This window comes from Sphaeramia orbicularis, chromosome 4 (assembly GCF_902148855.1).
Source record: "Sphaeramia orbicularis chromosome 4, fSphaOr1.1, whole genome shotgun sequence".
Classification (NCBI taxonomy): domain Eukaryota; kingdom Metazoa; phylum Chordata; class Actinopteri; order Kurtiformes; family Apogonidae; genus Sphaeramia; species Sphaeramia orbicularis.
Window position 1 is genome coordinate 369,602 of NC_043960.1, and position 26,563 is coordinate 396,164.

Below are 26,563 nucleotides of genomic sequence, written 5' to 3' on the forward strand. Positions count from 1 at the left end.
GTGTGTTGAATGACGTAAATCTACATTACTAAGAGTTTAATTAGACTATATCTGCATAAGCACATTTAAGCTTCTCAGTCTGATGAAGTGCAGTTCAGGATTTCAGTGCTAAACAAACATCTGAAACATGTAGCATAGACAATATGTTATTAAAAGATATGCTTGATATCCTACTTTCTGACATGTGATACTATGACTGAACACTCTGTCACATAATTGCAGGTCTTTATTATTGGCTGAAGCTTCAATAATTTGTCTGTTGTTACTTTCTTTATTGAAAGACTATAGCTGAACTGGTCCAAAGTGATCACGTGTAACGCGGCTGTTCTCTCCTTCTGTCTACCAGATACCCCCTCACCCCACCTCCCCCTCCTCACCTCCTGGCCTGGTGTACCTTACCCCCCCAGCAACCCCGACGTCCCTCCGTATCTCCGGCTAAATCGCATTCCTCTGTTTGGCCGCCACAATGGAGGAACTGTTTGATGGTGGCTGTGCTCTGGTTCAGGTATTCCCCCTCTGATTAGGAACCTGAGCTTCACAGACCCCCCGCACCTCCTTCTGAGTCCTTTATTACTCCCACCTCCCTTTTTAAACTCCGCCTCTCCCACCGCAACGCAGACAGGCAAATTATCATACAGGTTGAAGTTTGTTGGCGAGCCATGTGATAGGACACTGCAGCTTCAGATGAGTTGAATGATCTGTCACAGAAAAGAAAAGAGAATTAGACATCACTGATGTGAAAATGTACATTATTAGCCTACATGAAAACCATTGCGGTTTCTCAAACACGCAAAAACTAAATTCCAGTTACAAATAATCACTAAAACTTTATGTGTAATAAAAACACCATAAATCCATTTGCAGACTAATTAAAGAATCAATGCTTTGAAGCCTCAAAATTAAATGCATTTGTATGGTTGACCTAAATAAAACCACATGGAAAATGCAGCTTTGTATCTGTATTGTGGGTAAAATGCAAATGTGAAGAGTTTGCTTTGTTTTTTGGATCGACACTCGGAAGCTGCAAGAATTATACCGGGCAGCAACAACAAACATAATCTAGTGAGATGTTTGTGAATGTTTAAAACTTGCTGCCAACCACTTAGTTCTTTATGTAGTTGGTGTAAAAATTGACTGAATAGGCTAAGTTTTGACCCTAAAATTTGTATGTTTAACGCAAAAAAAATTATTTATTTGTGTAATATATTTGTGTAATAATAATAAAGCTTCCTGTTTATATAGTTTTTTTTTATTATTTTTTTATTTTTTATTTTTACAGGTATATGACGCTTCAGGTCACACACATTTTCTTCAGATTTATCCTGGTTTTGGGTTCTCAGACTGATTTCAGTTTTTAGTATGAATCCATTGGTCAGTCATTGATCAACTATAAAACCTTCAACAATCACATAATAAACAACTTTTTTTTTCTTTAGGACACCTTCTATGTTTGTGAAGAACTTATGCAAATAGTGTTATTTGTTAAACCTTCCACTGAGGCTTCATAATATTTCCAGCACCATTTTTAACAGTTTATACATTACTTATAGTTTATTTGATTATTAGTGATTCAGTCTTTTCTAATACTTTTAAAAACATTTAAATGTGATAAATAAAGCAAAACATTTTTTTTTCTCTCACATGTAGAAAGCTCCCTGGCCAGTGATATAACTTTTAATTAATTTATAGTCAGTAAAACTCCTTAATGTACATTTCCACATTTGCATTTCTTGTTTGTTTTTACACTTCAGATTTAAACTTGTGGCTGTAACATAGAGTGAAAACATGACAAAGCAACGGTTATAACTTGAACTCAACATGTAACTAATTAAAACCTGACTGATACACAAATATTTAAATAGATTTAAATAGAAAAACAAGGAAAGTCAAATATGAGAAACCCCCTTGACTTCTCAGTTGCTCATAACTGATATAGTAGCATTAGTAAATGATGCATTAACTATAAATAAAGGCCAATGCAAGAACGGAGACTGGTGCCAAATTGTATGAGTAACTGTACTTTATTTATATGACTGCGTTTGCCTTTTACAATGTGTTCTGTTATTGATTAAACCACCCAACTGTATTTAGCGTCTCCAGCTGCAAACTCAACTGCGGACATTTATGCATCAGTAATATTACTATAACACATTACAACTTTGGCAAGAGGTGTTTTTCTGCATTACATCACTTCTGACAGTCATTTTTGCTTTTACACCGACTCGCAGAAAACCATCTGTTTCCTTTCTTTCTTTTCCCACTGACAGACAGAAACTTTAAGTAAACTCACCGGTGATGGTGGTGGATGGGGACGTCTGCAGGCCGACGACGGGCAGCGTCCGCCGGCTCTCTAACCCGGGCTGCGTGGATCCTTCGGTCTGGAGGTATTTATGCCAAAACACACGCTGATGGAGGGGTGAGGATGGAGTTGTGGGGGGAGGAGGTGGAGGTTGGGGGAGGGGGGGGGGTGAGGAGGAGGAGGAAGGGGAGGAAGGATGGAAACCCAAAACAAAACATAGCATGATACTCTGTAAGCAGTTCCATGTGTCGGTCCGGCGGACTGATCGGGCCGTGGTGCTCCAGTTCAGCCTCCCCTCCTTCCCTCACTCCCTCCCCCTCTCCTCTCCTCTCCTCTCCCTCCTCTCTCTCTCTCTCTCTCTCTCTCCTTGTTTCTCTCTACCTGCCTCCGTCCCGTTAAAGTGACCATAAAAAGCTGGGAAGTAGTTTGGAGTCAGTTCAGTTGCTGCTTGTGTTTGCTCATCCTCCGCCGCTGCCTCTGTTTGTCATAATTAAAGAATAATAATAAAAATTAAGAAGCGACCCTTTGCGCTCGGCGATGCGGAAAAAGGGCTCATCATTCCGCTCGGCTGTGTGTGTGTGGTGCGTTTGAGAGCCAGAGGGTGTGTGGGTTTTTTTTTTTTTTTTTTTACTCTGAGCAGATGACTGCCGCTCACCTTGCCACGGGGTCTGCACGAGATTGGTTCATTGTCAAGGAGGCTTTTTTTTTTTTTTTTTTTTTTTTTTTTTTTTTACCCATGATTCCATATGGTATGGAGCGGGCTACATGTTGCCCAACATGCCAGTGCAAATGTTTTCTCAATTAGGTGTCTTATCTCCGGTGAGCGCGCTCGCATCAGATGAAGCTTGCTGACAGCGTAATGGCAGGGAAAAGCTCGGAAGGCTCCATCAAATGGCAGCTCTGCTACGACATCTCAGCCAGGACCTGGTGGATGGTAAGTTGGCAGAAGTGCCCCATTTTTCTTTTTTCTTGTTCCTCTTAAGAACAATCCCTCCTCCTCCCCTCTTCTTCTTTTTCTTCTTCTGCTGTTTCTTCTTCTTCTCCTCCTGGTGCTTTCAGAAACACCTCAGCGCCGCAGCTTTGAATTTTATTTCCAAAAAGCTCCTGGATTTGTTGCTCGCCTGGTTGGACTGTTTGTTTTCATGTGAGCCCCCCCTCCCCTGGTCTCCCCTGGTCTCCCCTGGTCTCCGCGGTGTCCCGTTTGCGCACCGGTGCCAGTGCCGGTCTGCAGCCGTGGCCGGGGGTTTGTTCCTTCCTTCCGTCCTCTCGTCACCCGGAGTTTTTTTTTTCCTTTCCTTTTCTCTCCAGTTTTAATTAACAACAAACACACAAATGCCCCGCTTTGTTTCTGCTCGCTCCCCGAAAAACCCCCCGCTCCCACTTGGCTCCTGACACTTTCCAATTACATCGCACCAGGGAACAGACTCCACCGACACCCGGATGCGCTCCCTCCTCTGTCCGCGGCGGTGTCCCGGGACCGGCCCGAGCTGCGGCGGCGGCGGCTCCGGCAGTTAGCAGCTTGTTGTGGTCAGCGAGGCCAGGCGACCTTTGGCACCCCCCGGGCTCTGCGGTGGTGGTCCTGCACGGAGGGAGGGAGGGATGGAAGGACGGAGGGGAGGGGGTCCGGTCCGACGCGCACCCGGCACAGGAGTTTGGTGACTCCGCAGAGAGACGTGGAGTGGAGGAGTCGGGTCAGAGAGAGAGAGGAGGGGGTGTGCAGGTTCCGGACAATAGTCTATTGTGGCCGTCCGGTCCAAATGAGGCTGAGGGATGAAAGAGCTCCGGGTTCGTTAGAGGACATGCTCTGCACTTTTAACTGGCCTGGTTGCGGCTTTGGTGGCAGGCTGCAGGTTCCTCTCCTCCGGCCTGAATACATGCAGACAAAGGCGGCTCTATCCGCTCCGTAACAGGACCGTGAACTTGGTGAATTCCACTTGGTCACCCCAGAACCCCCCACCCTACCCTACCCCACCCCGCCCCGCCAACGCCTCTTCCCTCCTCTTGCCCCCGTCCGGCAGCAGCTGCAGGACGGCGGAGGGCTGGACGCTCCGCCGGCCGCAGCGGCTCTTCTCCGGGTGTGAGGTGTGTGTGAGTGCGGGTTCATCCCCCGGAGTGTGCGTGTGTGTGTGTGCGTTCTGGTTCTGGATATTATTCTGAAAAGCAGGAGTTCGTTTGGTGACTGAGTGCGTGTCATTTTATTTAATTTGGAAGTTTTACTGGTGATTTGGAGTCTGGTAGAATGCGTTTTGCGTTGTGGTCACTTGTTTAGGATTTTTAATTGATTTAAAGATGATCATGAGGATGACATGTCTTAATTTAAGAAATATATTTAGCGGCAAATAATTTAATCTAAAATATTAGCATGTGCGCTCATTTGAACCCATTCCCTGAAGTCAATAACCTATATCATTTTAACGTCTGTTTTTTAATTACACAAATTAAAAAAATTAATAAATAAAAGTATACCTGCTAATATTCATTATTATCATGATTATTATATTTACCTTTATTATGTCTTTATAGAGTGTATGAACCATTCAACATATTAAAGTGGTTCTGTTTTGAGTTAATTCATACTTTTTTAGTTTTGCACATGTGTTTATTGTTTTTTTTTTTTTTTTTTTTTCAAAACTAAATTATCTATTAAAATATCAGTGTAAAGTGATTATAATGCAACCAGATTTCATAACATATTGTGCAATAAAATCAATGTTTTGGGAACTTAACATGTTTTTATTTTTATTAATTAAAAAAAAACACTGAATGTTTTTGGCTTTACACACTTCTCACATTATTTTGTATTATAATAAGACAATGTTACTGAAAATATTTAGTAATTATAAATGTGTTTTTTTTAATGGTATATTATTTATCCTGTTGAGAGGTAATTAGTTGGACTTAAACGTGTCCCACTGCAGAGTCGGAGTGTGAAGCAACAGAAAAGGTTAAACTGGCTGAAAGGAGAAAGAGGATTATCTGCTTAAAAATGAAAAAGCAGCTGTGATTATTCCAGATGATTTCAGTTGGTTATTTTTAAGGGAACAGGACAGGTTTTATTTCAGCTTGGTCATGGATTTTGTTTTTTTAATCTCATTATATTAATAGATATATTTCTAATTCATAAAAGTGCAATTTGTTGATTTTAATTTGGCTTTAATCTAAATGTTTATTGGATATTTGTGACCTAATGGATGTAGTTTTATAATTTGTAACGCATTTCTAGGATTTTTCATTCACATATAATGGCTGTCAGAATTTACACACCACCTTAATCTGTATTTTTCTTACTTTCTTCACGTTTATGTTGGCAATATATGTAGGCAATATTATCTACTAATCTACAAAAGTAATTCCACAAAATGAAATTGCATTTATATGTATTTTTTAATCTCCAAAATAAACTAAATCTCACAGTCTCTAATAAAAACACTCTATTTCTGCCTTTTCTCGTTGCATCTGTTCAGCCCGCTGATGTTCTTTCCGTTATGAACAAAGTTAAATTTTACATGAATTCCCTCAATGTTTTCCTGCCTTTCTGCATCGCTGCAGGTCTAGTTATAAATGAAACCCACCGCTGTATCATAACTGCAGCCGAGCCACAGTCGGCTTGTATTTATGGCACTTAAATTTTCAGACTTAAACGAGTGTGAAACCAGCTTGCACACTGATGAGTCGGCTGCAGCAGAACTACAGTAAACACACCACAGTGTAATCAGATCCTATTAATATTAACATTTAATGCAACAGTGTGAAGTCAGAGTGCCTCACAGCTCGGCCGAAAAAGAGTAAACAGCAACTAGGAAAGAAAAAACCCACAAAAATACTGACTTTACATACAGACATCCTGTTGTTTAACCAAGAAAAATATATTTAATGTATGTTAAAAGTAAAAAAATGCACTTATTTTGACCCAAATGGAACATAAAGAAGGCTACAATTAAATAATAGTGATTGACAGATGTTATACATTTGCTTCGGTTTTTCTTTTCTATCTTTATTTTTGTACAGAAACATATTTTAAAGAAAATTATGTAAAATGTGATCAAGTAGCTCCTTTTGGTGTCATCCTCATGCACTCGAGGGTTAGCAGGATTTCTGGAAATAATCACTGTCAGAGCAGCGCTGAATGGATCTCTGTAACAAAGCAATTCTAAAGCAGAGAAGTTAATTTATTAAGCACCTTCCACAGTTAAAAATCCCAACGTACTTGACAAAAATAAAAATGACACTGAAACTGTGATACACAATCAATTCAAAACCAATAGTGTAGTTGAAAACATGACTCTAATACGTGTTAAACTGCTGTTTACACTGCCTAGAATTCTGAACCCTGATGTAGTATTATTCAGAAGACTTTGGCTTATTTTTCTGCCAAAATTCAGCTGAAATAAACCATGAAACACACACTCGATGTCTCAAACTGACGGTAACTCCAACGACCTGACTCGTCAAACTGAAATAGACTCTGTAAGTCTCCTTTGACATTACCGATAAATATTCTATTTTATATCTTTATTCTGACCTTAACACACTGTATTCTGTCTGTTTTAATCGAATATGTACATTTCACAGCTCAGGAGATGCTTCACTGTTTTTTATAACAATGCAAATTCTGTTATAAGACTTGGTGATACTAGATTTTAGAATTCTTTTTGGGCTAAGGCGTAGATCTATTTAGTATTGATATTTGATTATAATAGCAAAAATCGTTCCCTGTTTTAATGGCGGTTGTTTCCATGGACATGGGACGGTGCTGAGAAGTCATTAAGATAAAAACTAAAAGACATTTTTTAACACAGTTATTGACAGGGACTTTTAATATCAGTTGTACTGTGCCACTGTTGCTTCAGAGGATTTTGGATTATTGTTTTTCTTTTTTATTCTTATGTTGTGCTTGTTCTGTGCCGTAACACAGAATCCCTCTCGGCGGATGTTAAAGTTTTCTAAGTCGCTCAGTTTTCCCTTGGAGGACTTATGCGGCTGTTTGGGTTCTAGAATTTTCCCTAAATTTGTGGAGGAATTAACAGCTTTGTTGTTGAGTCTGGAAGTCGGTGCTTTTCAGTTAAAGAAATGCATAATTTAGAATAATTTTGGGCTGATTTTTTTTTTTTTTAATTTCATTTTATCATATGTGTACAATGTGGAAAAGGGTTCTGGAACTTGTATATACACTCAGGTAATAAACTAGAATTATTAGTTATAGATTTAGTTCCTATGTTCTCAACATTGTTTATATTTACGTAGGCTGAAAATGCACCGACGTCACCCATGTAAAGGCTTTTACAGAGACATACTGTTTCTTGAAAAGTCTTAACTCAGGCTTCTACTGCTTGAATTTCAGGGATACACATTATTTTATTAGATGCTATCAAATTATACCAGTGTTTGCTATTTTATCCACCTGTTGTTTGTGTGAAATTAAGGAGTGAATTTACTACAGAAATGTCATGGAAAAAGTGATTTCTTTTTTTTTTTTTTTGGCCAGGAAGATTCCATTGAAACACAAGGATGCATCAGGAGAGAAATGAGGTTTATAGAAAGCTGTATCTACTGTTATATGTGAACTAAAGTTTCAAGATACAAATATTGCGATGGTTTTTGTTTCACATTGAGATTTTTTGGTGCTAATGGTGCTTCATAATGGACACAAGTGATGTCTGAAAATGTGGGACTGAGTGATGAACCGGCTGCCGATGAAGAGCGTTGTTTCCCGCAGCCTCAGTGTGAGTGTCGCTGGGCGCTGAGGGGTCAGAGGTCAGCTGTGAACTGGCGGATTGCGGCATCCTGGCGGTGGCTGGACCTGGTTTTTGTGTTTGTGGTCTGTGTGAGGTCCGGTTCATTATCCTGAGTCTTTGAGGAGGAGGAGGTTCAGGATGAGTCTGACGGAGATTTAAGACCAACATTAACGAGTTCAGTGCAGGGAAGTGTTTATGGTGGAGGTCTGCACTCAGGACAACATGGCTTCTACCCCAACTCAACAGCTGACATCTACAGTCCACTGAGTTGTTGATATTTTCAGGTTTTGTACAGGTTTTACTCATTTTTCAGCATTTTAAATATCCCGATTTGGTCTGATTGTAACAACACTTTGCATGCTTTATGACTGACAACACACTCAGATGTTGAATGTTAATGAAGTTTTAGTTTTAGTTGAGTTTGAAGTGATTGTATTGAGGGCCATGTTAAAGGCAGTATCTTTACAGTGACGTTTTATTGTTCATCTCCATTGATCAGTGTTCATGAGCACAATCTGAAGAGTGAAACCAGAGCCAGAGAAGTTTCTTAGGTGTGTTTTTTGAGGATAAATAGAAAATAGGGTAATTTGTCCTGCAAAACACGATGTACTCGTATTATAAATAGGCCCGATATGGCCAAAAGTAACACACTCAACTTTAATCTTCACACTGATGAGGTCCAGAGAATACACTGTCCTGCAGCTGATCTACTGTAAGGCTGCAATAAATAATTGATTAGTCCATGGAAAAAAAAAAAAAAAATCTGCACCTATTTTTGTCATTAGTGACTTTTCAGTAAAAGGGCAAACATTTGCTTCTCAACTGTGTCGATTTGTCCAATTTTCTGCCCACTTTTGTCTTCCAGAGACTCACCAGCTGTGTTTCCATGTCCCATAATATTCCACTAATAATGGGAATAGCAGTCCAGTCGAAGTAAAAACACCCCCCTCTGTTGTCAGAGACTGGTCTGATCAGAGAAACTTTTCAATCAGATTTAGAATTTGGTGTAAATCTATGATAATCTGATCAAAAGAAAAAATGTTAGAGTGATGATAATGTTGATGTCTAATCTGGTGTTCTTTTTCTCTGGTTGGTTTTCTCATGTATGTCCCTCATGGGGGCAACGTAAGGAGATGTGAGGATGTACCAGGATGGACACAGACATGAAGGTTGAAAAACAGAAGTGCTCTGCAGAGAAAGCAAAAAGATTTAAGGATTGTTTAACGCTTGAGTTGTTGAAAGGCTTCCTCTTTTGTTATATCGTCTGCAGATTAGACTCTTCACAGCAGGTGGAACCACTTTGGGCATGTTGAAAACGTCCGATTCAGGTTAAATACTTTAGGGCATGTAAACGCGTATCTTATCACATCACTTTATTTAGTCTCCATGTAAACACTTGAGTTGGATTCAGAATGAGCTCAGTCAAGATGAAGAAATACTGTGTATGTAATCCTGATGTGATTACGCAAACAAGGTTCCTCTGAAGACGTCACTTTGGGCTGTAGGAGATTAATGCTGGGACTGTTTTACCTTTTGTACAGGAAAGCATTCATCCATGAAATGATTTTATGATGAAGTTAATCCAGTATGAAAAAAAATCTGCACATTAAGCCAGAAACGAAAGAATCATCATATTTATCCAAGAAAAAAAGTGGACATTTATCCAGAATGAGGTAAATTAAAAGATTAATCCAGTTTGAAAAAACTGATACAGAAACAGTCTGTACATTAATCTGGAATCAAAAGAACCTGCATATTACTACAGAAAAGAGTCCTGAATGGGAGAAAAAACTTGCACATTAATACAGAAAGAAAATAATGTGGAGTAAAAAACTTATCTGGACGATAATCCGGAATGAAAACAATCTGCACATTAATTCAAGATACAAAACAGACTGAACATTAATCTAGAATGGAAATAATGTGCTGTGTAATTCAGTATAAAAAGAATCTGGAAATTAATCCAGAATTGAGTAGTGCTAAATTGCAGTTGTGTAATTCAAAACTGCAAATCCAAGTTCTGTAAATGTTGATTCAAGAAAGTCACAACTCAAATAATGAAAACCACAAATAATGAAAACCACATTAAATTACTATCATAATTCAATTTCACTTTCTCTTCTGACTCCATTTACAATAATCAACAGTCCGTCCTCCAGTTTGTGTCTGACAGATTCAGTACAGTTTTAAGGCTTCAGTAAATGGAGGCTAGCAGTTTCCCTCTGCTTCCAGTCTTTGTGCTAAGCTATGCTAACACAGATGGAACTGATATGACACAGTGTCTAATGAGAGTGGATTAAAAATACAGGACTGGTCCTTTAATAAGAAGTCGTGATCGTGCTGTTATTCATGGTTTCATCAGCTGATGGAAGTGAGTCACATTTTCACACTAATTTCAGCAGCGATTCCACGCTGAGATGGACAGGAAGGTAGTACGTGTGCATGTGTGTTTCTGTGTGTGTGTGTGTGTGTGTGTTGCAGAGGGAGTGTCATATTGTGCAGAAGATGTTTCCAATTTGGAGACGGCCATGAGCGGGGTAGAGATGATTAGAGAGGAGGAAATTGGGGGATTAGAGTTGTCTGCTTGAACTTCCTGAGCGCGGCGTGCTTGCTCGCCCACCTCACTCCCCCCGTCTCCCTCTCTCTCTTTCTGGGTCCGTTCGTCCTGGATGACTCTCGTCCTCCCTGTGGTCATCCTGTGGTGTGGAGAGTGTGAGGACACTGAGCTCCTGGTGTGTTTCAGGCTGTTGCCGACCATCGGACATGACTCACGCCTCCTCTCACCTTCTACCTTTACCTTTCAGTTTGTGTTCCTCTGCTGTCTTTCATTTTCTGCTGCTTTTCTTCAGTCAGTTCTTTTCTTTTTCTTTAATTTCAGTTTTATTTATCTTTCCCGTCTTGTACTTGAATTCCTCCTTTCATTTTTCTTTTTAGAGTTTTCTTATTTTTCTGTCTCTGTGCTTTTCTTTCTCTCTTTTTTACTTTCCATCCTGTCTCTGTGCTGTCCTTATTTCTTTCTTTTTGGCTTTTTTTCCCTTTTCCTTTCCATGTCTTACTTTCTTTTCCTTTTGTTCCTGTTACCTCAGTCTTTTCTCTCTACATCTTTCTGATCTTATCTTTCCTTTTGTTTGATCCCATGTTCTTTTTTGTTCTGTACTCATTCTGTCTTTTGATTTCTGTTGCTTTCTGTTAATCTCTCCTTCGTTTTCATGCTAATTTTTTCCCATGTCTTTCTTTCTTGTCATTTTTATCTATCATTTTCTTCTCTTTTCCCTTTTCATCTCTTTCTTTCTGACTCAAACCACTCTCTTCTGTGATAGCAAAACCTAAACCAGTTAATTGTTTCTTAAATCCTTGTTATTTAGTAGAGTTTCTAAAAAACTTGCTGTGTTTTTAGCTTGTAGACCCAAAGTACAGTGGCGCTGGTTTCCTCTTGTTTTCTTTTTTTTTTTTTTTCTGGTTGTAAGAATCGGTGTAGTGTGCTCAGATCCGGAGCAGCAGGATGACCTGCCCAGGTGCTGTGATTCTCCCTGTAAAGTCGAGCAGAACGGTCGGCTGTGCAGTTTCTTTGTTTTCTCTCTCTCTTTTTTTTTTTTTTTGTCCAATAAGTGAGTGGAGGCTGCCGGCTGTAATATCCGCTGCTGGTCTTAGTGAAGGAAAGCTGAGCCTGAGGCGGCTGCAGGGAAACCCAGCCGACCCGAGACGGAGCTGAGAACCAGCCTCACTTCAGGTTTCGTCTCTTTAGTACTTCAGTTGGCCAGAATCTAGAACAGTGTTGTGTGGAGACAGATGCTCGTGCTGTGTATAAACTGTCCAGTGCATTCTAAATAGGCCTGATAAAGTATGTGGATGTTACAGACATGTGTGACTGTGTTTTCCAGCAGATGTTGAACCTGTCCACAGAGATTTGCTCCCATTCAGCCTCAGAGCTTCAATGTGGTCTGTTGCTGGTGTTAATGATGCCTGGTTCTCATTTGATTAAACCCTGAGGTGTTGGATGGGGTCAGAGGTTAGAGCAGCATGCAGGCCAAACTGTGAAAACTGTTGGCTTATTTAGTCATTGTTTCAACTGGTGTCATGACGAAACAGAAAACGGGAAAACATGTTGTCTTGTCTCAGGGTGTTTCAGATTTGTTCTTTGGTCAGTGGTGCATCTGCAGCGTCAGTTACGTCAGCAGTAACAGCAGTTCTTGAGCACATCTGAAATCTGATCAGAGATTTCAACTCAACTGTTGACACAAAGTGATTGGATTAGATGGATGTTTATTCAAAGAGAATGGCTAGAATAGGAATATTTTGACATGTGCAAAGCAGCTCTGTAAACTCTCATGCATCAAATCTGTTTTATTTGGCCACTCATTCAATAGATTCCAGCTTCATTCATCCTTTCACACGTTTGTGGAACAAGTTGTTAAGTTGTTGTGAAAGCTGTTCAACAGTACTGGGAAAAAAACGCCCCAAAAAAACTAAAAAAAACCCCCAAAAAACTCCTACAAGTTCCCCGCTACTAACCCTCGGTGCAGGACCCAAGGTGTTTTGTGAGCCAAAACTAAAAATATGGGAAGCCTCAGAACTAGCTAAAATGACTTTTCCCACATCTAATTGTTGCTCTTGGAAAGTCTGAATTTCATTTTTGGATTCTGTTTTTTTTTTTTTTTTATCAGTTTTTCCTTTCAAATTTATTGTACACAGATATGCTACTAAAAATGGACCAGAATGATGTGAAATTTAAAATACTGTTTTATTATATTTCTTTTTTTGGGGGGGATTTTTGTTCTTTTTCTTTGTTGATTTGCTGATCATTATGACTGTATTACACCATCTTATGGTATCAATTACTGCATAATGTCTTTTTAGGTGTATTTATTAAATCTAATGTCAGTCCGTCTTACAGGTCTATTAGACACTACTGACACTTTTTGTACCCTCTGGAGACCCTCGAGCCAAAAATGTACATGCAATAAACTACTTTAAAATCACCATATATTTTTATTTTTTTCCCATTTTTTTCCACATTAATGCCTTAAACTACTGCAGCTCTGTCCAAAAAATACCAAATGTTCAACCATTTTAAAAATTTTAACCCCTTAAATGGCAGTTTGTGCGTGTGATGGTACTTGTTTTAATTAACAAAAACGTGGTGAAAGGATGTGGCATTGTTTTATATCAGAGTTTGGAGATGTCTGAGATTACCACGTTGACATATGTTTTTTTTTAGCCGTGTATGAGCATTTTTGGCTCATGGGTCCCCAGAGGGTAGTCCATCAGAGGATCCACAAGGCTTAAAAAATATAAAAATGCTGAAGTCCAGGCAGTACCTAAACCATCAGAAATCTATGGCAAATCCTGACTTTACACATTATTGACATGGTTATTGGGTGGTAGCAATTTCCTTTTGAATGGATTATCAAAGATTTATTCCACTTCTTTTCCACTTCTTTTTACATCTTGTCCATTTCTGTACTGATCTAACTGGAATGTTGAGGTTATGGAGAGGCAGTTATTGGATCGGTTGGTTGTCATTTCTCATTTCACATGAAAAAATGAATCCCAGTGAACCAAAAGACATCAGCAGAAGTCAGGGGAGAATTAATATTTGTCTAATAGGTAAGAAAGGAGGTCCTATTGGACCCAATCAGCTCAAATATAAAGGAAACAGTGTGGTGGCTTCATTTCTAGCTGTTGGTTTGTTGGCTCACCTGTGCTGCAGGAGCCTGGTTCTCCAAACACCAGGTAGTTACAGTTGGACTGAGGATGGATCATGTTCCCACTGCAAGAAACCCTCCAGACTTCATTCAGGAGTGAGACCACTGCCTCCAGTTGTTCTCTGTAGTGATTCAATTACAGTATCTACTAGGGCTACACCATTTTGGCCAAAAATAAAATCCCAATTTCCCCCCCGTAAAAACTCGATTTTTGGGTAAAACTACAAAAGACAACAGAAGTCGACATGTCGTTTTCATGTGCAGCCCACTATCCAACACACTGCTCCCGCTGTGGCGTGTGATGATGTTTGAGGTGCTGAAATAAGTGGGTTGTGCTGCTGTCTTTGACTGATACCGCCTTCAGGCAGAGTTTACAGCAAGGAATGGTTTGGTCTTCATCAGAAACTTCGAAGCTGCACCAATTCCATACAAACCGACTTGCTCTTGCTATTTTTAGCTACAAACTTCTCACTCTTCTTTGCAAATGCCATTTTTGTACTGGTGTGTGGAGACCAAAGACTGTGGAGACCGCTCTCACAGTTAGGAGGAGGAACCTACGGTAGCCCGGAGGCATGAGAGAGATGAAATTCGATTTGATGTTTCCCCTGTTTTAAACATCGTCCTAATTAAATAATCCTATTTTGATGCAAAATCGATTAATTGTGCAGCCCTAGTATCTACACAAGTGAATCATGTTGAGAAAAAGAACCGTTACAAGTGGAACTATGAGACCAGAAAAACAAATAATGAATGAACGGGACATGAACAGGTTCATTCATGGCTTGTTGTAGAATATGGAAATGCCAAAACATACATTGGTGTTTTTCTGTTTGGATTCTGTAGAGAAACAGTCACAGAACATGTTAAAAAAAAAGGTCAAGTGACCTCTAACTTTTTTAAGCTCCAATTGATCTACAGGTTTGAGAACATTTAACACATTTGACATTTTACTATATTCATCCTTGGAGCTGAGGTTGAGATTATCACCTTAAAACAATGTCTCTCTCTGTCGTTTTATTTTTGAGTCAGGTTTACAGTGCACGTAAAGTTGGCAAAGCTGAGATTTTTGAGTAACATTAACTGGAAATAAACAACAGATAATATGAGCTGTCCAGTGGTTTCTGCTTCAGAGGAATGAACAAATATAAACATTAAGGCTGAAATGTAATGGGTCTTAAGTTGGTCTCACTGTTTTAATCTACTTTTTGGTAAATATCATCTGACATTGTCGTCTTTTGTCATTGGATGAAGTGACGTGTGAATCAAACAGACTCTGCGGTTGTTGGAACATGGATCTTTTCCAGTCTTTATTTTTCTTCTCCTCCCTGCTGGGCTTCCATCGTATTGTATTTGTAGATCTCCCTGAGTACCCGACCGCCTTTAGATGAACTCCTGATCTTGGATTGAAGGAGTAAACGAACACAGAGCAGGTGAACGCTGACAGTAAGGAGCAGCAGCTTGTTTTTGTTTGGCAGCACAGATGAAGGAGGAGCTCCATGTGAGAAAACAGACAAACTGGTCTGGAGTCAGCCCAGAGAGTTGAGGAAGGCCACGGACGCTGAACCCGGCTGATTAGTGTCTGTGAGAGACAGTTTTAGAGGTTCACCACCCGCAGCACTGGTGCATTGTGGTTGTTTGGATGTGAACAGCCTCGAGTCAAAGCTGACGTTCGACTCTTTAACCTCAGATTTGTTTTATTGTGATATCAGTGCGTTTCCTCTAATTGAGCTCATAGGACATGATGAGTTTGTGTCCCTGCAGGCAGCAGGAAACCATGCACACACTTTAGAAAACCCATCTTACAGCTGACTTCTAACGGTTTCATTAACTTGTTTTATTTTTAACCGCAGAGAAGAAATGCCATGTGCAGCGTAATGACACAAATCAGTCTTCCTTTCTTCTGTCTTGATTATGTTTGTGCTTTTGTTTAACAGTGAAAACAAAACTGACACTCAACAGAAGCAGAGACAACAGAAGTTAGTCCAACTGTGGAACTTTCTCCTCTTCATCCTCCCAGTCCACCTCTCCTCCCTCTGTTCTTTCTCCTCTGCCTTGTCTTCCAGTTTCCTCCTTTATTGTTAATATTGACAGATATACATACTGTTTGTTATACTGCTAATATTGTGTCAGTTCACATTTTATGTCTGTTTTTATTTTCTTGTGCTTTAGTTCTATTCCTATTTTACTTCTTAATTTTCTTTTGTAATTCTATTTTTTGACACATTGGCTTTTTATTCATATTGTTGCACTGACTGGATTAGCATCGAACACTCAATGACAAAAAGGCTATTGTATTGTATTGTATTGTATTGTATTCTATTCCTCTTCCTCCTCCACCTTTTCCTTCTCCATCTCAGTTCTTCCTTCTCTTCATCCTCCTTTTTAATTTTATCCCTCTGCGTCCTCTTCCATCTCCTCTTCCTCCCCCCACTCCTCCTCCTCCTCCTTTTCTTCCAACTCCCCTTCCTTCTCCTCCGACTCCTCATCATCTTCCTCCTCTAACTCATCCTCCTCCTCTCTCCGTCTTCCTCACTCGCCACCCCATTTTACTCTTTCTCCTCCTTTTCATCTTCTTCTTACTGCTCCTTGTTCTCCTCTGCCTTCTCTTCTTCGTTAACCCTTTCCTCTTCCTCCTCCTGCTCTTCATTCTCTTTTCCTTCCTCCTTGTCCTCATCCCCTCCTTCTCCATCCATCTTGCCCTCCCCCCTTCATCATTCTCCCACTCCTCTTTCTCCTTTTTCTCCTCATCCTTCACTCCCTTCCTTGTTTTCCTCCACCTCCTCCTTCTCCTCCCCCTCCTCCAACTCCTCCTTCTCGTCCCCGTCCTCCCCCTCCTCCTTCTCCTCCCCTCCTCCCCCTCCTCCTTCTTCTCCTACTCCATGTCTGTTGCTCCCTGGAGAAACATGGCTACCTGCCAGGACAGCTGCTTCTTCCTCTTCAGTCCGTTCGGTTGTTGTTTGTGTGGTGGACGTCCTGCTGGGAGGTGAAACAATAGGACAGTGATGACGACAACCATGATGATTACGAGGATTATTTTTACTGATGAAACTCACAAAACAGCTCTGAACCTGAGCAGGAGGAGTCATTGATTTAATCATCTTCTGTTTATTCACCACAAACTCCGACCGTCACAGTGTTTTTCTGTCTCAGTTCAAAGGCCTTTACTTTATATTGATAATATTTCATTATTAGTTAATGATGGGTTAATAACTTTTGTACAACAGCGGATCAGAATAGAACCAGGCGTTGGATTGTAAATAATGTACTGATCAGTAAAAAGTAAGAAAAGTTTGAAAGAAATGTTTTAAAACAGTTTATTTAGTTTTCATATAATATTTCAAGTTCTTAGTGGATTATAAGTGAATTAAACATCAGCACAACCTTGTGTCACCTATTTAATCATTTTCACAGCTCAGTAAGATAACCCTGGTTTCACATATACTGATGATACTGTTTTTAGGATGAATTCACTGCCACACAGAGGACTTTATGACAATAAATCACTAGACTTATCCCAGAACTGAATAGTTTGTTCAGGAAAGATAAATCTGTGAACTTTCTGATGCTAGTTTTGTAGTTTTTTTAAAAACTAAATTAATGTTTCCATTTTTCACTTCATAGTAAACTTATATGTTTAGATTAATGGTCAAATATAAATTTAAGTCAACTTGAGCAGAAGTATATGTATATATGTTTTGCCTTTTTTCTAATATTAATCCTTAATTGTCAAACTGATCATTCATCTCAAAGTTAATCTGCTTTTTCTGAGTTTAGTGATTAATAATGTGAGAAAATAGCAGCACAGTGAAAAGTATTGTAACATTCAATCATTCAAACAGTGTCTAACATTCACATCTAAGAAGCTGCAGCCATTAAGCATTTACATTTTACAGGCTAAAATGTTCGTAAAGATGAAGTTTTCTTTTCTTTATCTAAGCCAACCTCATTTTGTCACCACTCTGTCAGGTTTTCATCTCCACGTGGGGTTTCTTTAGAGGAACATAAATATAGACTTTCATCTGTAGAATATGATGTGTGTATGTGGTGCTTGTTGGACAGGTGTATGGACACAGTATCTGCTCAGTTAAAGCTGCCCCCCCACCCCCCCGCTGTCCCCTCCCTCCCTGAACCTAAAGGATCTCTGTAAAACAAAGTGAGCATTGTTTCTCTGCTCCGAGTCGTGGCCGTTTGCCAGTCGAGGCCTCGGACACCGCTGCCTTCGACATGAGCTCGCTCTGTGTTTCTGCTGCACAGAAATGTCCTGGAACCAGTTTTCAGTTTGTCTGAAACTTTTCCTGGATGCTGCAGATAAAATTTGAGACATTCCTACTTTTATCTCTGTGCTAAAGTGTAAGGAGTACACTGTTCAAGCCATTTTTATCACTTCTATAATTTAACCCTGAAAGACAACCAAAAGCATTTACTGATCTAAACTGTTCAATACCTGTTGATCCATAAATCCTGTCAATACATGTAAAGAATCCGTGTAAAATGCAGTTTGTCATTTTTTCATGGTCATCAGATTTGACCCATTTGGACGTTCAGAGGCTCCGTATTGAACGTGGAAACACTGTCATCTTCTACAACATTGATTCACCGGTAAAACCCATAGAGTTTGACAAATGACAGTGGATAAAAATTTGGCTGTAACTTTTTCTTCGTTTTCACATTTTGATATATAATAACCTTTGAATTTACTCCACGCTTTTGTGAACATCTACATGATTAGTGAATTAAATACAAGAATATACATGATTTACATGGGAAAAATGTAAAATTCAGAGGATAGTATTATGATAAATCGTGATAAATCACTTGGGAAAAACAAATTAAAAATCATTTTGAAGTTTTGACAAAAGCAGTGTAGGGTCTTTAAGGGCTAATTGCAATCTTTCTTCATTTTGTGGGTAATTAAACTAGAATACAGGGTGATGCTCTATTATTTTCATGTGAGACCGTCAAAAGTCAACAAAAACAATGGTTATGCAATCAGGTACTTGCTCCTGTGTGTGTCATGTGACTAAGACAGAAAAGAAAATATGGAATGAATAAAAGCACTGTTTTTGTCAGTACAATGGCATAGATATTGATGTAAGAACTGAAGCGATTTTGGTTATTATCAAAAAATCATGTTAAATGGATAGATATGAGCTCTGAAATTAAACTATTATAAGCTATTTTTGTTGTTGTCATTAAATTTGTCCAAACAAATGGACCTTTAGCTGTACCAGGCATTAAAATGAACAAGAAATTTAAGAAAACGAGGGTGGTCTCATAATTTTTTCCCTGACTGTATATGTTTGAGGTTTTATTTTTGTCAGGATGATGACAAAAAGTAACTTGGAATCGCCTTCAGTCATTACACCTGGACAGTCATTTCAGTTTGATGCTCTTCACACAAATTTGCTAAAGTGGTGTCCAGAATGGTTTGTGCACACTGCCTAAACCTTATAAGGGTAGAAAAACGCTGAATATTATTTTAGAAGTCAAATATAAGTCTGTCATCCTGCTTCATACAAAAATGCTCACATACTCTACATGTTTAAAAACTCATTTTCATTAGAAACATTATGAGGATAATATAGAAAACTGACATTTTTCCACACAGGACTGTAAATGTGTGAGCGGTGATGGTTTATGTGGTTTTACAGGCGCGCTCTTTTGTGATTGTAGTAAGAAAAAAAAGAGGAAACAGAATCCAGAAACGCCATCTGGTATTTGGGAGATGTGTGTGTGTGTGTGTGTGTGATGGTTTTCTGCATGCCACACAGTTCTTGGTCTGCAGCCATTCGGCGTTTGGCTGCCAGCAGAGGTGTCAGTCTTCAGTTAAAGGGAGGCAGCGCTGGGTGTTTGCTGTTTGCTCGACTGGCAGAAATGGATTTTTGCCATTTTTTTTTTTTTTCTCCCCTCGGTAAACATCACCTGTTCTGTCATCCAGCCATCAGCGCTCTGGCCTGGAAGCAGCTGACGAGTTCCAGCATTCATGCACTACTTTACTGGATTTGAGTTTTTTTCAATGCATATTTTGATTCTTTTCTGTTTGTGTGAAAAATTTAGAATGTGACAGTAAAACTGTAAAAATACTATAGTCTCACATTCAAAGTTTTATGTGTTCTATTTTGGATCTTCCTGACTGTACATCTTATGGAAAAGGTGTTCTTAAGACATCACCATGCCCTTTGACTTTTTGTTAGATTGTTTTCTGTGGTTTGGTTTTTAGTTCCACAGTGTACAGGTACATGGAGAAGTATAAACAGGGTAAAGTTAGAGCAAATGTTAAAGGTGAGACCATCCAGACTTTTTCACATATAAACTTCTGGACTTTATTTATTGTTTTCTAAAGCCTCCAGGAAATAAGTTTACAACAGTAAACTTTGGAACAAGTTACATATAGAAAACGTTGACCAGAAAAACACTGTAGAGCTGATGGAGATGGCCAAAAAAACTACATCTAGATGTTTTTTTCAATTTTAATCAATTGTTTTCTGGCTTCATGAGCTGAAAGAATTACCTTTGGTCTTATTAAAATTATGTGACTGGAGAAAAATATGAATATATTAAAAGACGAAGACAGGTTCTATTTTAAATATTTGTTGAGCAGCAGAGGAATCACAATCTTGCCATTTTTCAAGACTTTCAGAAAATAATTAATTGAATTAACTGAATTAATTCAATTTACTGCCCATCACTAAACTGCAGTATGTAATATTACAGCACAGGAGAGAATGATAGTGTATTAATAATAATATATTATTTGTATTTTCCCATATATTTACAACAAGGTAATACTTTCACATCAAAAACTTTCAGTGATTTTCACATAATCTGCCACAGGAAAATTTAATCGACATGTGAAGCTACAGTACATTTATATATTCTATATATTATGCATTTGTCTGGAGACAAGTGTTGCAGATCAGCATTCACTCAAGATTCTGATACTTACATGGGATCCCTTTTGTCAGTTTATCAGTGTCTATGTGTCTGTCTGTATAACATAAACATGAATAAATATTTAACAGATTTGTGGAACTTGTAGATCTGACAGAACTGTGTTAGTATGCACATTCAACATTTGGTTGAAACAAATTTAAAACTAGAGGATATTAATTTGATAATGAAGCTTTTTTTTTAGGTGCGGTACTAAATTATATGTGTTTATTCATTTGGTTTCAACACCCATATATGTTGTAAATGATCCCTAGTGTTTCTTAGACATTCAGTGCAGATTTCACCTCAGCCCAGTGGAAATTAAAGATGGAATTCAGCTCCTTTCATTGGAAAAACTTAAAAAATCACAGCTAAAAGAATATTTGAAGTAGAGCTTTAGGAATTTTACAAGTTAGTTCAAGTCTTCAAAAAAATCCAAGACATGAAAAACTCCCAAAAGTGACCCAGAAGTACCTCACATGTTCCCCACGTCAACTTGTGAGGAATAAAAAGTAAAGCCAGAGGACAAAAAACCCAACAGTGTGTATAAAACACGATTAAGCCGAGTTAGAATTAGAAACAGAAAACTGGCCTGTGGCTCCATTCTTAAAGAAAATCAGAACACTGCGAAAATGTTTTGGAACTGGTGTGGAAAAGTTTGACGAATCGAAAGAACAAAATGCGATTAAGTGCAGTGGGAACAGATTTCAGAGATGACTTTATCAGAGTGGGTAAACGTGAACAGCAGCAGGAGGAAACATCAGACTGGACTGGGTGATCCAGTAGCCGTTGGACGAACAGAGTTTTAGACTCGTCTTAATGTCACTCCTCCTTTCTCTGCCCTCGTTTCATGACATATAATAGACTTACAAAGCCAGATGAAAACCCCAGGCCCATGTCATTTGAAGGCCACTAACAGAAATGAGGATTAATGTGTGTGATCTTCTGATTTTCTAAAAGTTCACTTACTGCTATGCTTTATGTGAATGGAAACCTGAGAATAATCAGAATCAGAATACTTTATTAAACCCGGGGGAAATCATTGTGTGCTACAGTTGCTCCATGCGAGTATAATAAAAGTAGCAGGCAAGAAATTATCAATACAACAACAACAAAAAAAGGATGTCCTGTTCTTGTTGATTAGAGATATAAACATCAATATTTCCTTCAAGTTTAATGGGAGATTTTTCTTCCTCAGTGACATGTGAAGAAAATAGATGGCTAGTTGTGGTAGAAAATTATTATTTACAGTCAGAGGATGAAAAATATTTCAGAAATTTACAGGCAGAACATTTAAAATCATAGTCATGGATGAAAAAAAAACAATCAATATTGAGAGAAATTAAGTAAAAAACATTTCTGAGGGGTTTTGGAAGCAAAGATAACAATGTAAGCCAAACTAACCAATGCAATGATATTTATCCCAATATAGAACTATTTTCTGACATTAGTCGTTATTGTTTTGTATCCCAGACCCCTGAATTCAACGTGTCCACATACTTTTGTCCATGTGGTGTATATAGCTCATAATAAATAAATAAACAAATAAATAAATAAATATATATATATATATAACTTTTTTTTTTTTTTTGGTGTATATATACATTTAATCCAGTCCACTTTATTTGTATAGCACATTTAAACAACAAGAACATTTCCAAACTGCTGCACATCATTAAAACAATTAAAAGAAATACACTAAAAACAATAAATAAGTGCATCAAACTAAAACAATGCTTTAAATAAAACAATAGAATCAAATCAAATAGTTAAAAGTAATAAATATAAACATTGATTTTAAAGTGCTTTTATTGGTTTTTAAAACTCTTAATGGTCTTAGCCCTATTTATTTATCTGATTTGCTTTGAACATATGAGCCCTCTGGGACCCTCAGGTCCTCAGGTAGTCACCTCTAACGGTTCCTAGAGTCCACACTAACACTCCTGCTGAGGCCTCATTCAGCTTTTATGGCCCCGAACAATGGAACAGCCTACCTGAGGACCTGAGGTCCACTGCCAGTGTTCATATTTTTAAAAGTAAACTCAAAACTTATCTTTTTAGTCTAGCTTTTAATTGAACTCTTACTGTAAACTTTACTTTGTTGCTTGTATTTTTATTTGCAGCTGCGGGACAGTGGGGGTTTTGTTGTGAAGCACTTTGTGCTACATGTACCATGTATGAAAAGTGCTATAGAAATGAAGTTTGATTAATTGATTGATTGAAATAAATAAAAGACACAGAGGACTACACAACTCATGGGGAGTTAAAAGCCAGAGAATAAAAGTGGGTCTTAAGATGAGACTTAAAACACTCCACTGTGGGGGCTGTTTGGACGTGGGGGGGGCAGGGCGTTCCAGAGTCTGGGTCCGACCACAGAGAAAGTCCTATTTAAACACTTTTAAACACTATTAGAACAGCAATTTGTACAATGTGTAACAGATGCGAATTATCAATATGATAATTAAAAGAAATGTAGATAAATAATAGGGCCGTGTATTGACAAGAATCTGGTGATGCGATATAAATCACAATACTAGGATCACGATACGATATATCATGATATATCATGATACTGTTAAAAAGGCAATTTTTAAATTGGTTTTGTTTCTTTTTTTTTTAAAGATTATTTCCTGAAAGAATTGAATTATACCAGAAATCTGCACAAATACTAAACACATTTTTATTTGATTCCAACAGGATCTAATGTTCTATCACAAATGTTCTGTGTTCGAACTGAAATTCTGTTTTACAGACATTCCAGTTTCAGATCCTGTTCAAATGTTCAGGTTCTATTAGTTCACAACTAACATCAGAACAGTAATTGAGTTCAATCCCAACAAAGGAACGAACATTATTGAATAAAAGAGTGTGAACTAAGAATAAATAAAATATAAACAAAAAACAAAAACAAAACAACAAAAATGAACCTCCACAATATCTGCGTTTGAATAAATACCTAAAAATATAGATACAGCCCTTTTTAATATCGATACAGTATTGTGAAATGAAATATCGCGATATATTGCAGAACCGATATTTCCAAACACCCCTAATAAATAAAAGCACAAAAATATAGTTGTGTGTAATTATAATTATGAGGTTCTAAAGTGGAGCTACAGTCTGATGTCCACAGGCAGAAGGATTTCCTGTGTGGTTCAGTGGTGCATTTGGGGGGAATCAGTCTGTCACTGAACGTGCTCCTGTGACTGACCACTGTCTTGTAGTGGGGGAGTGGAATTGTCCAGTATTGTCCTGATCTTAGATACCACCGTCAGAGGGTCCAGCTCTGTCCCCGCACCGTTCCTGGCCTTGTGGATCAGCTGGTGTAAGTGTTTAAAGTGCAGTCCTGTGCAGCTGCTGGGAACGCACTGACATGTGTTTCCACTGTAAGCATGTGAACGTTACAGATACGCCACTGCTCACACATAACGAGCCCGTCATAATTAATTATTTCCTATCAAGGCTGGATCACACCAGCTGTGGAACGCTGTGAAATGTCCCTTTAATCACATCAGAAAGCGTCGCCCCTCGACCTCCCGCAGAAGCTGAGCGGTGGCAGCGTTTGCCGAGTGTTTTTAACCTGTTAATGCTTTAATGGCCATCTGAGTGATTAAACAATCAGACAAATGAGTGGTCGGACCTGCTGTAAATAAAACAGAGAGTGCTACTTACTTCATTAAAGTGAGCTGTGATGGGGGCGTGGGGGGGGTTCAGGGGACGGTGGGGGGATTATGTGAAGCTGCCAGATGTTTGCATATCATCTGCAGCCTGATTACAGAGCAGAGTTGGCCTCGTGTCGTGGTCAGCGTGAGGCCTGGTCGGAACATGGAGTCACTGTTAAGACGTGTGTTTGCACATCACAACCGCACCGACAACCAGGTTCTATTAACATAAAGCACATCAGCATGAACGCTCATATTCCACTAGTATTCCCAGTATCTGACAGTATATTCCATTTAGATATTCTGAATTAGGCTTTCTTCAAAGTTTTATATCTACTGTCTTAGATCTTCCTGACTGTACATCATATGGAAAAAGTGTTCCTAAGATGTAACCATGTCCTTTGACTTTTTGTTAGATTGTTTTCTGTGGTTTGGTTTTTAGTTTCCTAATGTACAAATACATGGAGAAGCATAAAAAGACTAAATGTAGTGCAAGTATTAAAGGATAGACCATCCAGAATTTTTTCCTTGGTTAATATAGTGAATTTTCTTGTAAATATTCACATGAAAACTTCTGTATCTGGACTGTTTTCTAAAGCCTCCAGGTCATGATTTCAGAAATAAGTTCACAACATTAAACTCTGAACATGTGCATTAAGGTAATGAACCAGTTGACACCATGTAGTTCTTAACAGAGACGTTACAAGGATGAAAAAAATACTCCAAATCGTGTCACACATAGAAAACATTGACCAGAAAACCAATGTACAGCTGAGCAAGATGGCCAAAAAACTACACCCAGATTTGTCTTTCAATGTCATGGGTGATTTACAATTTTCCTCAACTGTTTTCTGGCTGCACAAGCTGAAAAATGATGACCTTTTTTCTTACCAAAACTGTATGACTGGAGAAAAACATGAATATTTCAAGACGCAGGCAGGTTGTATTTTAAAACACACATTATATTTTCCTCTTCAGAGTGAATTTACAGTTAAGACATGCAGGATATGCTGATATTCCAATTTTATGAGGATTCTTTAGATTACAGCACATTAGGAAAATGCATCTAATCTGTGGGTTTTACCTCAGGTTGTGACACTTCCTCTCCAGAGATTGTGTTTGAGACGGACGAATCCAAAGAAAAGTCCACGTATGAGTCAGAACCAGAAACAAACCTACTGTTAAACATAATTAGGGATGATCAACACACTTTGTATTATGAGAAAATAACAAAAAAACAGGTGTTTGAAGGAAAATCAGAGGAACATCTGCCATGTTCTGCGCACGGACAGGAATATTAATGGAATATTCACTTTGATTAGTCTCACAAACAGCTTATTGAGAAGTTGATTTTTTTTTATGAATGAGTGTAAAAAGTGAAATATTATGTGCGTGTAAACCCCTTCACATCTGTCAGTTTTAGTCAAATCTAGATACATTTTTCTTACAGCAAAATTCAGCTTTAACCAATCAGGATGTAGCTTGTTTGAGAATCACACACAAACATTTTACGGTGTTGCAACTTTTCTGGAGTTCTGGTTTTATGTAATGATCTTCTTCTGACCCTGAAAACCTGCAGGAGTTGAGACATGTCCTCCTCCTTGTGGCTGCAGAACAACAACAGAACTAACGGAAACATTAACGTATGTGATGGTGAGATTTGAGACAATTCATATTCAGTTTTCTACATACAAACTGGAGCTCTACGATAGAAGCATTGGCCTTCCAGCAGAGAGTAAAATGACAACTGCGTGCAGATAAGTGAAGAACAACTTTAATGGCCAATTCCAATTCACCTGTACCCCCCCGGCCCTTGCACTTGGCAGTACCCATTGAAAAAGATTTGCCAGGGGTAGGGGTTGAAACATTCCCCTATGAAATGGGACAACCGTTGGACACCTGTTACGTCATCAGCAGTCATCGATGCCTCTATAAACATGTGACAACTTTGTGAAAGAATTCCCCATGCCGTCAGCAGCTGGAACCGTCTCCGTTGCATGGGCTTCGGGCATCTTTTTGCAGCTATCAACTGCAGAAATGCGATCTGTAACACATTGAAACAGCATTAAATGGACGATCAAAATATTAAGTTGTTTAGGAAGCTCTTTCGTCACGCTGCTGCACTTTTTTGCTGTGTTTACCTCCATCTTGCAGATGATTCGAACAGAATTATGGGAAATTTCTCATACCCTCCGTTTGTAGTGTGGTCCTAAAAAAAAATCTCTGTTTCGA

The 26,563-nt window shown here is 38.7% G+C and overlaps 2 protein-coding genes across 3 annotated transcripts in view; one reads left to right on the forward strand and one right to left on the reverse strand.

Annotated features, from left to right (window-relative positions):
• Nucleotides 1-405: 405 nt before the first annotated feature.
• On the reverse strand, nucleotides 406-3,029 carry LOC115417763 (protein HUA2-LIKE 1-like). The gene is made up of 2 exons (XM_030131810.1): nucleotides 2,291-3,029; nucleotides 406-698 (listed from the first exon to the last, which is right to left on the reverse strand). Exons 1-2 carry the CDS (start codon nucleotides 2,520-2,522, stop codon nucleotides 631-633), a joined length of 300 nt encoding a protein of 99 aa, XP_029987670.1. The 5' UTR covers nucleotides 2,523-3,029; the 3' UTR covers nucleotides 406-630.
• Nucleotides 3,030-3,114: 85 nt separating this feature from the next.
• nfia (nuclear factor I/A) overlaps nucleotides 3,115-26,563 on the forward strand; it is a 460,723-nt gene continuing 437,274 nt past the window's right edge. For both annotated transcript variants that reach the window (XM_030131808.1, XM_030131809.1), the window contains exon 1: nucleotides 3,115-3,233. In XM_030131808.1, coding sequence (XP_029987668.1) covers nucleotides 3,138-3,233 — 96 coding nt within the window. In that variant the 5' untranslated portion in view covers nucleotides 3,115-3,137. The remainder of the gene's footprint in view (nucleotides 3,234-26,563) is intronic.

Excerpts from the sequence above, each read along its gene's own strand:
- LOC115417763 (XM_030131810.1), bottom strand. The coding sequence starts at position 2,522 with ATGCTATGTTTTGTTTTGGGTTTCCATCCTTCCTCCCCTTCCTCCTCC. Across the intron at positions 699-2,290 it reads CCCATCCACCACCATCACCG|ATCATTCAACTCATCTGAAG; the intron begins GTGAGTTTACTT and ends TTTCTGTGACAG.